At 41.7% G+C, this 15,525-nt stretch overlaps 1 protein-coding gene across 3 annotated transcripts in view; it reads right to left on the bottom strand.

The window, feature by feature from the left end:
* The window catches only part of LOC118089935 (cadherin-9), a 73,549-nt gene that overhangs the window by 39,990 nt on the left and 18,034 nt on the right, over nt 1-15,525 (bottom strand). For all 3 annotated transcript variants that reach the window (XM_035125105.2, XM_035125107.2, XM_035125108.2), the window contains exon 2: nt 10,150-10,444. In XM_035125105.2, coding sequence (XP_034980996.2) covers nt 10,150-10,444 — 295 coding nt within the window. The remainder of the gene's footprint in view (nt 1-10,149; nt 10,445-15,525) is intronic.

The following is a 15,525-nucleotide window of genomic DNA, read 5'->3' as shown; positions in this document are numbered from 1 at the left end:
ATGTTTGTGTTTGAAGGCAAGTTTGATTTGTATGGCTGTATAGACTGTATCCAGACTCATTTAGTCAGTATTTAGCCCCATTTATTCCAAATCAACAGGATTCCATTCTTTAGGTTTCAGTCCCAGTGCCCTCCAATTCTCTACCAGTGTATACATCATGTATGGGTGACCTATGGTCCAGATGTTATTGTATTCCAACTCCCCTCCAACCCCAGCCAACATGGATGATGGGAGTTGTAGTCCAAAAATATATGGAGGGCCAGAAGTTCCACACCCATGTTGTAAATGCACATTCATGTATTTTTGAAAAAAAGATAAATAACCCCTGGGTAGTTAAGTCTAGTCAAAGGTGACAATGGGGTGCGGCACTCATCTCGCTTCAGGCTGACGGAGCCAGCGTTTGTCCACAGACAGCTTTCCTGGTCATGTGGCCAGCATGACTATACCACTTCTAGCTCAATAGGACACATTGGCGGAAGCCAGAGCGCACAGAAACACCATTTACCTTCCCACCACACCAGTACCTATTTATCTACTTGCACTGGTATGCTTTCGAACTGCTAGGTTGACAGAAGCTGGGACAGAGCAATGGGAGCTCACCCCATCGAGTGGATTCGAATTGCTGATCTTCCGATCTGCAAGCTCAAGAGGCTCAGTGGTTTAGACCACAGCACCACCCGGCATCCCTATATGTACACTGCATATTCAAGTGCACTGTTTCCTCCAGCCCATAACCATTTGTCCAGGAAGTAAGTTATTACATTTGTGTGCATTGCAGCTATTCTGAAACAAATATAACCATATCCATGTGAATGTTAAACACTTTATTGAGCCTCTTTTTTCTAGAAAAATGCCAGTTTACTAGCAGACCCTGCTTCGCTCAAGGTCAAGCTGTTGAAGACTAAACGAATGTAGCATAAAGCAGGGAGAGAAGAGCATTATGTGATGCAAAATGGGAGAGCAAAGGCAGCAGTCCTTGTTTTGAGACTAAATGGGTTATAAGCACACAAGTGCATCTTTGTCTACTTACACTTGCAAAATGCGAGAGGGCATGCAGCTCCTTTGCTTTTCTGAGTAGCATTAGTCCAGTCTCAGATGCCATTTCCTGCTGGGGTAATAAGCACTAGTGGCTGCAATTGAGATTGTGGGCTTTTTGATTGGCTGTGCTCTTGTTTTCTTATAGAGCAGGCACTATAATACTTTACAATACCAAGATAATCACTGAATGCCAGTTGCTGAGAAAGAAGAGTAGGAAAGGGTTGTTTCCTTCAAGTCCAGCTTGTGGGCTTCTCATCAGCATATGGGTGGCCACTGTAGGATGCAGGACTTGATAGGTCTTTAAACTGATCCATCAGGGCTCTTCCTCTGCAATTAATATCTTAGATATGCATGCTGCCTTTCCCATGAAGAGCCTGGGGTGATGTACAGTATGGCTTTATGCTATCTTGTCCTCACAACATTCAACCTACGAAGTAGGTGAGACTGAGAGCCTGTTGTGTCCTTGGCCATGCAGTGAGCTAGATGTGTGGTGCGTCAAATTCAGGTCTCCCTAGTCCACATGTCACACTTGCTTCATGACATTATAAACAGTTTGGGTGCAACTCAAACCATACAGTCGCAGCAAAATACATGTGTAGCAGTGAGTTTTGTCAATGAGAGATTGTTGCTCCCCGCTTTCCAAATTGTTGAGCAGCTGACAAATTGATCTCATGTGCTAACTCAACTCATTTTATGTGTACTGGACAAATATAGATTGCCCCAACATTGAAGAATGAGATGCTCCATCGTGTGCGGATGATATTGTCCTTTCCCTTGAGTGTCAGAATGTGGCCCTTCATTCCCAAGCCCTGATTACTTTATTCGTGGTGTCCTTTACCTCCTTGGAGTTTTGGAAGCCACTTTCAAAGACTCCTTGCCTGCGTGTTCTATGTGTGTGAAAGAGACTTCACAATAATTTATGTTGCCTTAGAAAAAAAGCTGAAGCACATTGTCTGACTATGCCGAAGCCCTATTTGCATACTTTGTAAATATTTTGTGCTTCTGAAGTGGGTCTGCATAATACAGATTGTCTTTGCATTCTACTTTCAAAACAGCTCCCATTTGATATGCCTATATTTTTTTCACAAGTTAGAGAATATTTCTGACATTTTCAATGTTGAAGGCATAAAGTTAGCTACCAGGTAAGGGATGGAAGGAAACTCCTAGAAACTTTCCATGCTGATTTGCAGACTTCATGAAGGACATATATAATGTTACTTTTGAAACGTAAGAAATGTTGTTTCTGTGTATCTTCTAATACAGGCTTCCTCAACCTCGGCCCTGCAGATGTTTTTGGCCTACAACTCCCATGATCCCTAGCTAGCAGGACCAGTGGTCAGGGATGATGGGAATTGTAGTCTCAAAACATCTGGAGGGCTGAGGTTGAGAAAGCCTGTCCTAATATGTACTTTCCTTATGATGTCATCAAGCTGCAGTTTGTGTGGCTGCCAAAGAAGTAAGCAAGTGGTCAGGTGGCCCAATACACAAAAGAAAGTTTTGACGTCTAAGGGGAGAGGTTTTTTCAAGGTGTAAAGGAATGGGGTGGGTGAGTTTGATGAGTGAAGCGAACAGTGACTTATCCCCTAGTAATAGCATATATTTCTTTGTTTTCTACATTCCCCCTTGCTCCAACAAAAATTGAAAGGTGCACCATTTCCATGAAAGCCTATTAAAATGTTGTAGCTGAAGGCCAAATAATATTTAGATATGAAGACTATGTTCTCTGCCTTCTTCTGAAGCCCCATATGACTATATTTTCTGCTCATAATACCTTTGACAAAGGTTCTAGGCCCCACTATCCACTGGATATGGGTTGAGCTACCCAGAACTACTAGTCATTATGACAGTGGAGGCTGGCCCATTTGGGTAAATGTGACACAGTACCACTAACCTCATTTAGAAGTCCCCACATCCCTGCCTTCTTGAAACCAGTCCAAAGTGGTGCCTCCTTAGTCTCAATGGTTTCATGATCTGCCAATTTTGGTTTCTCATTTGCCTAATCTTAAATTCAGTTTTCTGGATTTCTGAAGCAATCTACATTGGAGGGGGGGGGACCCTGAAAACTAACCAGCAATTTTGGTGTGGATTTCCCTTAATAACACACTGTTGTGTTCAGTTTTGACATGCACATTTTTTTGCAAGAATTGTTTTGCTAGTATAATGCATTTCTATATATTATTTTCACTAATACACAAGTCTTTGGGCACACTTTCCCCTATTATATGTTTTTTTTTGGTAAACAATTTTTGGTTGCAGAGCTGCATCACAAAAATCAGCTAACACAATAGCTGTTTATAGAATAAATTCAACTTATAAAATGCTGAGCTCTTATGAAATATATTCAACCAGATGAAATGCAGCCTTTAGCTTTTAATTTGAAATCTGAAGAATCTTGCAATGAAGTGTTACAATTTAAACTGCTAGCGGGAAATAGGAACGCCAACAAAGGAAAGCAAAATGTATCCAGTCTTGATTGATTACTTTCTTCAATCCCTGACTTTCTGCTATGCTATTCAGTCACAAAGAGAGGGAAAATATGCTTCCTCATAATTTCATCCACTTGCCATTATTCATCTTCCTCTGTTGTGTTCAGCAGAAGGAGACCATTGTATGTACTATAGGTTGTGCTCTCACACAACAACAACAAATATTCAGCCAGTCACTTGCATGATCTAAGTTTGCACTCAAAAAAATAACACCCAGAATTGTTATAGCAATGGGTGCAGGCTCCTTAGCAGACAAACTGAAGTACAGTAGAAAGAATTTCCCAGCATCTGAGAATTGCTGTGACATAACATTATTTTCCTAACATGAGGGCAGATAGAGCTTGTCAACCTGGGAAGGAAGCCCATGTAGGAAAAGGACAACTCTGATCACAAACCTCTGTTGCCTTGAGGCTATACTCATTTTGTGAAAAAGGTGTTGGGAATAAACCCCAAGAACCCACACCTTCTGCTTTGTAGGACATCTTCAGGATAAGAAAGGCTAAAGAGCAAATACTACACAAATCTGGAGTGAAATCCCCAAGACAATTGGATGGTGTCTTCCGAGCCTCCTTTCAGCAACTCCTGCAGCCAAGCTTGTGCTGTTTTCCTTTGGACCACATCAGTGAGACCAAGAGGCAGGTCTTGTAATTTGGGCAGCCCAGGACCTCCATACACACTGCCCAGGCTTTCCCCCTTGAGAAGTCACTTCAGTCCTGCTAAGCAGCAAAAATGAAGCAAGATGCAGCAGTTATGAGTTACTGGTCTCTGCAGCTAGTACAGCAGGTACTGTGATTCTCCAGCAGTTGGACTTCACATCCAGAGGTGCACTCCATTGTCTCTTGAGACCGACGAGTGTCCATATGAAAACATTTGCACATATCTGTCCATTGATTAGTTGGGGATCTGCACCATTTAATTCTCATTAGATGCATAAAGACTTTCACATTAAAAACTGTTACATTCAGAAAGGGAATTCTTCTCATGGCAGTTTATCCAATTCTTAACATCTTTCACAGAATGCCACTGGGATTTTTCATTTTGTCCTATGCAGCCATATCAGAGCTGAAGGGAAGGGACCTTGACTTAATGTCTTATCTGAAGGACGACATCTCTAACTGTGCAGAACACATCCCTTAGTACTGTACTGCAGTGTCAGCATTAGGTATGAGTGAAAAGTGCTGAGGTGTGGACTTTGAGCCCATAATGTTTCTTCTTCTTTTTGTCCAGAGATTAGAGAATTATAGTTGATGGGGGGGGGGATACTCCAATAAAAATCAGTAGGAAAATGAATCCGTCAAATAATTGCAGAGCACAAGTATGATAAAAACACTTTTTTAGTGTTGATTTAAAGGTCACTCTCAGCTTAAACTAGTCAGCTGTGGCAACTCTCTTAGTTTTGATGTTAAAATTATGGGAAATAAAATCCAAATGATAATCTGTTAATTGATGGGAAGAATTGATGGGTTAAAATCTAGTGGGGGATTCTACTGTTGAACTATTAAAGCAAGTTTCTCGGTGAGTTAATGACCCTAAGTATGGTTATTAATATAACAAAGTAGGTTGCTTTGTGCCAAAGGATAAATGGGTGGACCTCCTCCCTCACCTGGCTAGTAGGGAGAAAGACATAGTGCTTGCGAGGTGAGAGCATGCTAGAAGCAGGTAGATGTTGGGAGAGAGCCAGGGGTGCCAACCTGAATAAAATATGGGGGGAGGGGCAGGTAAGCCCCGTCCCACATAATCACACGATGCAGTGCACACAAGCCATTTGAATGACATTGCCCATCAACTTGGGAGGGGTGGCTCAGCCCCCTCTAATATTTTATTGGGGTGCCCAAAGACCCATCGATCCCTAGGAGTTGGCTCCTATGGAGAGAGCCATGCTTGATTTTTGCTTGATTCCAAGGCTGTGACTATGGGAGAAGCAAGACTTTCTGGAGTATTAATGCTGTGAGCCGCTCCATCTTAGGCTCAGGTTGTATATATGTGTGAATAAACCATATATCATAAAGACACCACAGTCTCCGCTGTCCCCCATTCCAAGGAAACAAAATCCTGGGTAAGCACCTGGAACCCCCTGAATCTCACATTGCTCAGAGATTAGGGTGGTGTACAAAATTGTCTTCCTGTGAGTAGCTCCTCCATGGCTGTGGTAACACTTCAGACACCCAGCCCTATGGGCAGTGGCGTAGCAAGGTCAGGTGGTACCCAGTCCAGAAAATTTCTAGTCAACCCCCCCCCCACACACTTTGAAGTTATTAAAAGAAGGAAAAATAAGATACTTACAGGTGCAAGTGTTATTTTCTGGTTTATTTACTTAACATTGTGAGCATAAGCGCTTAAAACCCCTTTTCCCTAACTTTGTTCTCTGCAAATTTTGAAATCACATCATCAAAATCATTTCCTTTTGCTACTTTGTTTTCAATTGACAAGATGGCTAAGCGAGAGACCTGAGCTTGATTCATAGTGGACCTAAGGTAACTGGTTGTGTTTTTTTTGTTTTTTTTAATTTTTTTTTGTTTTAGTTTTTATTTTTGAAAAACTCCTCTCACATGATGTCTAGCAATGTAAACTGAATTTTAGAATAACTATTCGGAGATTTGAATTAAAGCTCAAAGCAAACAGGTAATTGCCCTAAAAATAGCAATATATACATATATTTGTATTTACTTTTCAGGCTGTGTGCCTGTTTCAGCAAGTCACATAAGCCTCTAGTAAAAATATCATTTATGGAAATAGCAGGAGTTATACAAACGGATCTTACTTGAAAATGTCAGAAAGCTACTTTGCAACTACTCATTTCTAACATATACTCATTTCTAACATAGGATTGCATCATCTGCAAGGAAACAGAGCAGCTTCAAGCCTATCTGCCGAATGATCGAACCACCCCATGCTAGTTAATGTCACCCTATACAGGAGCTGCACCTTGTGTTCTCTGATCTGATGCTGAATTCCACAGAGTACTTAGTACTTCAGTACTCAGCAAGTGAATGTCAAGTAAAGCACCAAGGACTTCATGCCTCTGTAGACTAATTGTCAAACCCAAGAGGGGGGAAAAAATACTCTATACATTTACAGTGGTACCTCATGTTACAAACAAGATCCGTTTCGGCGGCCCGTTCGCAACATGAAAAAGGCCACAACGTGAAGCACCACATCTGTGCACATGTGTGACATAATGCAGTACTTCTGCGCATGAGCAAAGCAAGATTTAAAGCTTCTGCACATGTGTGCAGGTCACAGACATGCCGAATCCAGAAGTAACCCGTTCCGAGACTTCCGGGTTCGGCACATCCGTAACCTGAAAAGATGCAATATGAAGCGGATGTATTCTGAGGTATGACTGTACTTGAAAATTTGCATGCCTAATGGTACCTGTAGCATATTTGCTTCTCATTTCTATTGCTTATGAAATGCTTTGAGGGTGGCTTTTCTCTATACTCTATACAGCATACACAGCTATTCTGCCTCTACAATACAATACCAAAAAAATTCACCAGTATGAACCTATGCCAGGTAGTGTGTAGAACTGACCATTAACAATATAATTCAGGGCTCGAGACCCAACTATTCATTCAAATATTTATCGGTAGTGGCGCCCATCCTGTGGAATACCTTCCAATCAGATGTCAAGTAAATAAACAACTATCTGACTTTTAGAAGACATATGAAGGCAGCTCTGTTTAGGGAAGTTTTTTAATTTCTGATGTTTTATTGCATTATTATTATTGTTGTTGTTGTTGTTGTTGTTGATTTTGTTGAGAGCCACCCGGAGTGGCTGGCGAAACTCGGCCAGATGGGCAGGGTATAAATTATCATTATCATTATCATTATTACTATTCAGAGCACTGTATAGTCCTGTTGTGTTGAATGAGTTTCAGTTAGTAAGACACTCAAGGGTGTAGACGTGGTGCTTGGATCAGTGAGGGTCACCACTTGTGCTCTGGACCCCTCTTTGCTGATAAAAACTAGTAAGGAGGGGATAGCTGGCTGGGCTAGGGAACTGATTAATGCCTGCTTGCAATAAGGGGTGCTCCCTTCCAGCTTGAAGGAGGCAGTGGTAAAACAGTTGCTCAAGAAATCCTCCCTGGATTTGGAAAATCTTAGTAACTGCCAGCCAGTCGCCTTCTTCGGCAAAGTTCTTGAGTGGCTGGTCACAAACCACATCCATGCACTCCTGGAGGAAACTGATCTTCTCGTTTCATTTCAAACAGGGTTTAGGCCTGGTTTTGGCACAGAAACTGCTTTGGTCACCCTGAACAATGACCTCTGTCAGGATAGAGGCAGGTGAAATGTGTCCCTGTTAATTCTCCTCAACCTCTCAGCAGCTTTCGACACCATCAACAAATGTATCCTTCTAGAATGGCTGTCTGTGTTAGGGGTGGATGACGCCACTTTGTATTGGTTCCGGATTTTCATTCCCAAAGGAACTACAGTGGAACCTCGGTTTATGAACACCTCGGTTTATGAATTTTCGGTTTATGAACGCCGCGGACCCATCTGGAACGGATTAATTCACTTTCCATTACTTTTAATGGGAAAGTTCGCTTCAGTTTATGAACGCTTCAGTTTATGAACAGACTTCCGGAACCAATTACACCCATGTTTCAGTTTATGAACGCTTCAGTTTAAGTACTTCACAGACCCGTCTGGAACGGATTAATCCACTTTCCATTACTTTCAATGGAAAAGTTTGCTTCAGTTTATGAACGGTTACTCCGTGGACCGTCTGGAACAGATTAATCCACTTTCCATTACTTTCAATGGGAAAGTTCGCTTCAGTTTATGAACGCTTCAGTTTATGAACAGACTTCCGGAACCAATTGTGTTCATAAACCGAGGTACCACTGTACTGCAACACATTATACATAGGGCAGCCTCTGAAGATGGTGCAGAAACTTCAGTTGGGGCAGAATTCAACAGCCAGCTTGCTTACTGGGGGTGGGGGGCAAGATGGTTTGAGCATATTACACTAATCTGTGTAATATTACACTGTAATATTGCACTGACTGCACTGGCTGCCAATTAGTTTCTGGGCCCAATTCAAAGTACTGGTTTTGACCTATAAAGCCTTAAATGGCTCAGGACTGCAATACCTCAAAGACTGCCTGTCCCCATATGAGCAGACTCAGCCCCTGCTATCATCATCTGAGGTCCTTCGTCAGGTGCCTCCTCTGCAAGAGGTCCGGAGGGTGGCAACACAAAAACAGGCCTTTTCTGCAGTGGCACTTCATTTATGGAATGCTCTCTCTAGGGCAGGCATGTCAAACCTGCGGCCCTCCAGATGTTTTGGACTACAATTCCCATCTTCCCCAACCACTGGTCCTGCTAGCTAGGGATCATGGGAGTTGTAGGCCAAAACATCTGGAGGGCCGCAGGTTTGACATGCCTGCTCTAGGGGGAGAGGTGACAGGTGAAAACATTACTCCACAACCAGGCCTTTGGTAATTTTTTTGGTGGGAGTGGAATTATTGGTTTGTTTTTGTTTTGTTATATATTTTGTGTTCTCATTTTGTATTCTTATGTTGTGAAATTCTGTGTGATCTTTGGATGAAGGGCAATAGCTGAAGACAGTTCATAAGATGGGCTTTAACTAAAGACTGATGTAGACACAATATGATCTATGGGTAACACCCTTACCAATGCAAGCATTCATGAAACATGCACTTCTAACTTTGTGTATAGAGGCAAATGTATCTCGGTTTGACATCTTAAATTAGTGTTTAGCCTATGTGCGGGCTACACAAAACGTACCTTCAGCATATGTGTTGGTTGGTAGCCATGGTTAACTGCAATGAAGATCACCTTTCTAACCATCGTTTCCCAACTCACTTAGAACCATGGTTTCAAAGTACAGTTAGAAGGGCAATGCTGCTGTTTACTGTTATCAATACTTAATACTAATGTGGACGTAACACTACACCATGGATTGAGCAAACCACGGAAGACAGAAGGGAATTTATGAGATATCACCGAAAAGCATCTGGAGGGGAGTGAGTGCATGAGCCTCTTGGTGCACACTGTTTCTCGGAAGTAATGAATTCTACAAGCCCAGCTTGTTTATGTTTCCAGTCAGAATGAGTGCACAGTCTTATATTGCTACCACCATTTGAGATACACATCTCACACTCTGGCCTCAAGAAGGACAACAAATTGCTACAGTACATGAGTCTAGATTATGCACGAGGTTAGAATATTTCTAATTCTTTTTTTTCCTAGAAGGAGGGGAGAAATCAACATTTTGTCATTACACAACTATGGATGCAAAAGTACAAAGGTGTCAAACAAATTGCCATTGCTGATCATGCACACAAATGAGCCTGTTAAGCATTGTTTTCAGTGGTTCATTACTGGATGGCAATAATTGTTACGATCACACAGCATATTAGAAGTTTCCATTTGACTGCTGCTAGCTTCATGGAAGCCATATGGTAACCTAAGGGGTGGGAAAAGACAGATATTGATGGCAGACAGGAGCTGGCAAACAGATATTTACAGATGCTTTTATTACTACTTAAAAACCACAAATATTATGTAGTATTGTTGTGAAGTGGCATAACCTTCTATCTTTTTCTTTCTTAAAAAAAACATTTTATTTTTTAATATGATAATAAATTATACTTACCAACGCTGGACTTCTCGGGAACACTGGCCGTGTAAATTTCCTTGGTAAATTTAGGTTCATTGTCATTGATATCATGGATTTTAATGATGAATTCCGATTCGGGCTCCACTTGTCTTCCAGTCTTTCGGTCTATAGCCTTGGCACGTAGCACATACAGGGACTTTTCTTCTCTGTCCAGCTTTTTTGCTGCATGAATATCTCCCGTATGTTCATTTATAACGAATAGACTGCCAGCCCCCTCTCCTGTTAATATGTATTTTAAACTTCCATCTCCTCTATCTTGGTCAGTGTGTAGCTTCAGGGATGTTAAAAAAGAAGAAAGAAGTGGGGAAAAGAAAGAAGCACTCTATAAATATATGCATTGTTATTACAGACCAAATCTTTCAGCACATATGAATAAGTCTCTACAAATCTTGTCTGCAATTGAGGTCAGCAGTAGTTATCTTTTGCCTCACTGTTGCAGGGGGAAAAATTACAAAAGTAAGATTTTGGTCACACATGCAAAGCAGCTCAAACAAATTGATAAAGGACACAAAAGGATATAGAAGATAAGGCAGCAGCATTTAAACAATATGATGGCAATTGTAATATAATTCTCCCGCCCCACAACAGTATTTCTGAAACCTATTGCCTTCTGGGAAGGGGGAAGCTATCAACTTGCTTTTGCTAAGTTAAAAACCTAAAAATGAAATCTAGGTCAGGATCCAAAGAGCTACTTCAAGTGTACCTGAGGGTTTTCAACCTCCCCCCCCCCTCAATTTTGAAAGTGGCTTTGTCTTTTGACAGTGGAAGCTGCTGTTTGAGCACCAAAAATTCAAAGTCCCCTTGGGCAGGCAGAATTAGTCAAATGTTTTGCTTTCAATCTGAGACCTCTTTCTGTAGAATTGTAATGAGCGGGTGCTATTGGAATGTTCACAGTAAAAATTGCGGTGAGCGGATCCGGCTGGGGATTGGGGATTCAAATTCAGCCATCCAAGCCACTTTATCCAACCCTCTTTGAGCACCCTCCCCAGGCCTCCCCTTTCCCAGGCCTCACTGACTTAGTTCTGCACTCTCCTCGACTCCTTTTCAACATAAGGAGTCTGGGCATTGCATATCATCAATATATATCTCTATCTATCATCTATCTATCATCTACCTACCTACCTACCTACCTACCATCTCTATCTGTCTATCATCTATCTGTCTATCTATCTATCTATCTATCTATCTATCTATCTATCTATCTATCTATCTATCTATCTATCATCTCACTCTCTCTCTCTCCCCCCTCCCTCCCTCCCTCTCTCTCATCCATCCATCCATCTATCTATCTATCTATCTATCTATCTATCTATCTATCCACCTACCTACCTACCTACCTACCTACCGTACAAAACACCATGAACTTCCTAACCCCTGCCACATGAAAGAAGACCATATTGGGGGAAGTCAGGTTGTCATGTCCACACCATTGTAAGGTAAAGCAGTGCTCAGCCCACCCTAATTCCTTCTAATTTCCATCTGTTCCTCCTCCTATGAGCATGTGTGACCTCGAAGCTCACTTTTAAAACTCCACCCAAAGATAAAGGATGGATTGCTGTTGTGATGCTTCGGGTTTAGCAGTGCCCATCTATCAAGGAGAACAGTGGCATTGTCAGTGCACAGAGCATGCACCAGCTGCTATCCAAGGTATGAATTTCTAAATATGCCATGATCTGAACATTCATTTTCACTGAGATTCTAGTCATGCAAGCCATCTCTATCCTCCAGTAGCAGTAAAATCATTCAACATAAAATCAATCATCGTAATATGACAATACCTTTTGCTTTCTACCAGATGTGAGATTTTCCCCCTCCCCCAGCTTTCACTTTACAAATACAGATACCTCAATTAAGGTATGTGATTGTACTGCCAAGCATTCAGCATATTTTTTCTGAGCTTTGTTTTTCAGGAGGAAGTATCACTACCCTGGTTTTGTTTGAGCAGTTATCCAGGAACCTTTTCTTTAATTTATATATTTATCTTGCCTGCTTTGCTTGAAATAAAACACTGATTTTTTAAAAACATCACCAGTGCTATTTTTGTTCAGGTAGATGGACTGGTGTAAATGAAATGAATACTGAACTGTTTGCATTTTCGGCAGTTGTGCTGAGCTGCTTTGAAGTATTCATTTCTGGGAACGGAAAACTCCCCTGAAAATTATTTCTCGTTGTTATTATTTATTAAATTTGTACACCACTCTATATACCCGCAGGCCTCAGGGCAGTTCACTGGATAAAATCTTAATATGAAAACACAAAATACATAATAAGAACACAAACAAAAACAACCCAAGAACCACTCATCACATTTTTAAAAGGGCATTTAATGTTAATCAACCAAAGGCCTGGTTAAAGAGGAAGATTTTTGCCTGGCGCCTAAAGGTGTATAATGAAGGCACCAGGTGAGCTTCCCTTGGGAGAGCATTCCACAGACGGGGAGCCACTGCAGGGAAGGCCCATTCCCATGTTGCCACCCTCCAGACCTCTCACAAAGGATACACACAAAGAAGGGCCTCAGAAGATAATATCAGGATATGAGTAAATTGATATGGAAAGAGGCGGTCCTTGAGGAAAAATCACTCAATTCTATCTTTTTCTGTGGTTATTAGTAGCCACTGTGCTCCTGCTCCCACATGTATGGCTGCTTTTAACACTTTGTCCCACTAATTCAGGCATCCCCAAACTCGGCCATCCTGATGTTTGGGGACTACAACTCCCATCATCCCTAGCTAACAGGATCAGTGGTCAGGGAAGATAGGAGTTGTAGTTCCAATAAATCTGGAGGGACGAGTTTGGGGGTGCCTGCTCTAATTCATTACTTTTTCTAATGTTCCCAGGCCCAGCCAATCACTGGCTTCAATCCTGAGGACATATTAAAGTTGTTAGAGTGATAGACATGCTTCCGGTACTGATAATGTGGGCTGTTTCTCAGCCATTTTGCAGTGATCCCCTCCCCCCCCAAAAAAATCATATGGGGACAGCGGTCTACTTCCAATTCTGATGTAGCCTTTCACTTAACAACACACATACATACTTTGGCTCACAACTAGTTCTGTTGTAAAACTGTTATAGCCGTATTTACAGCTGCATTGATTATGTGATAACAGATTTAAGACTTCTCCAGATGACCTATTTATTCAGCATTCATCCCGATTTGCACAAAGTTCATGTGGAGGTTAGAGTGTATTCTGTCCTTATTGAGAATTTGTTCTGATCTGTTTATGCAGCAGTTACATGACAATGGGCATTCATCCTGATTTGCTTGTGTGGTATTTATACGCCTTCCCACTAGTCAGTCTTTCATTTCACACTTGTCCATGTGTTTCCTCATCACTTTTCTAACCTCAGAAAGCAGATTTGTTGTGCTAGGTTGTTAAATAGGGACCGCTCCGGCGGGAAGGTAAATGGTGTTTCCGTGTGCTGCTCTGGTTCGCCAGAAGCAGCTTTGACATGCTGGCCACATGACCTGGAAGCTGTCTGCGGACAAACGCTGGCTCCCTTGGCCTATAGAGCGAGATGAGCGCGCAACCCCAGAGTCGGACACAAATGAACTGACCTTTACCTTTAAACTATATAAAGGGCACTATCAGAGAGTGCTTGGTGATTTCCTCACTCTTCTTAAGTTATATGCATGTTCCTTCCAACTCTATAGTTCTATGACTCTATTAGTCTATCTGGTTCTTTACAATACCCATAATATAACAAGGAACAGTTTTTTCTAGTCCTAATCAGCCCCGATTGCACAAAATAAAAATAAAATAACTAGGGCCATTCAAGTCTGTTAACCAAATCTGGAAAGAAAAAAAAGCAGCTCAGATTTCAGGCTCTAGAAAGGATGGCCGTATTTTATTTCATATGAACTTTAGGAGAGAGTAAAATGGCAAACAACATTGAACTAAAATGAGTCCCAGAGAATAGTGTTTTACGTCTCTCAAGGCCAGCCCCGGGTAATGTTTTGTACAGGGCCATATTTCTACAACTGCAGCAAATGAAAGGAAATTGCCATTTCCAGAGCCATCTTAATGCACATAATTCTACCTCAAAGGATGAAGAAAGGACAAAAGGCTCTCGTGTTTCGAGAGCTGGGGAAACCTCGTAAGAAAAGTGATCAATTTTATCAAAACTCTTGACTCTCCTCAAAATTCCTCTAATGTTTACCTGAGGAGAGATTAACACACAGAGAGAGTGTTCACTTTCAATTGACTCAAGATGAATATTTTCTGGCAAATGAGGGTGAATGTTAGTAAGGAAGCAATGAAGGGCCCACAGCAGGCAAGAGTCCTTAACAGTGGGCAAAGTGGTCATATGGTGGTGACATTTGGAGTTATGGCACCATTCATTGTCCCATTACCAGGTTAGACATCTTAGCAGGTATAAATTAACCCAACATAAAGGTACAGCAGATACAAACCCTGTTCAGCTTTAGGGCTGCTGCTGCTGCTGCTCTGCCTGAACATGACAATGGTGTTTACAATAGCGTTCTATGTTTGATTGCCAGGTCACATGACTGAGCTAGATGAGTTTATGCTCTGTCTTAAATCCCTCTTCTCTGCTCTCACCTCCATAATGCTCCTTCTTGAGACTTGCACTGTCCTTGACCCAGCTAAACTGGGCTCAGCAAGTGTAGCTTTGACTGAACCAGGAATCATAGCTGCTAAGTCTCCCGTTTTCCCCGGGAAATCCCCGTTTTTTCAGCTGTTCCTAGCTGAAAAAAATGGAATTTTTTTTTGTTTTTCCCCAGTTTATTCTGGTGCGGCGGCCATTTTGGAACTGGGCGGAGCATGCTCAGAAGTGACTTTTGATGCTGCTCTGCCCAGTTCCAAAATGGCTGCAGTGCGACTTCTGGTGTGGCAGCCATTTTGGAACCGGGCAAAGCAGCATCAAAAGTCACTTCTGAGCATGCTCCGCCCAGTTCCAAAATGGCGGCAGCACTACTTCCGGTCTGCTATTTCCGGCCCGGCCCCTTATTTTTCTGACAACAACTTGGCAGGTATGCCAGGAATGAGACAACTACCGTATGTTAGAGATCTGCTGCATCCTAATCTGCTCATCCCAGTGGCCCTCGCCATTGGATTTCCCCTTATTAAACTGATCACATTCATTTTTTCCATAAGTTTCTAAACAATTGTGCACCTAGGGATATTTTATCAGATAACAACATTCATTATTTCCATAAATTTCTACATGATGGTGGAGCTAAGGATTCTTACCAATCAGGGTGATAGAAGTGATTAATATCTAAATATATTGCAAAGTAGTTACCAGCTGTTTTAACTTGAATATATCTGTGTTGATAGATATTAGCAATAAAGTAATAATATTGGTCTTGGAAGGGTTCATCTCAATGTCTGA

Source organism: Zootoca vivipara, chromosome 8, assembly GCF_963506605.1.
Source record: "Zootoca vivipara chromosome 8, rZooViv1.1, whole genome shotgun sequence".
In the NCBI taxonomy this organism is placed as follows: Eukaryota; Metazoa; Chordata; class Lepidosauria; order Squamata; family Lacertidae; genus Zootoca; species Zootoca vivipara.
Note: the sequence above shows the minus strand (reverse complement) of the source record. Positions and strands in the feature narration are given on the sequence as shown.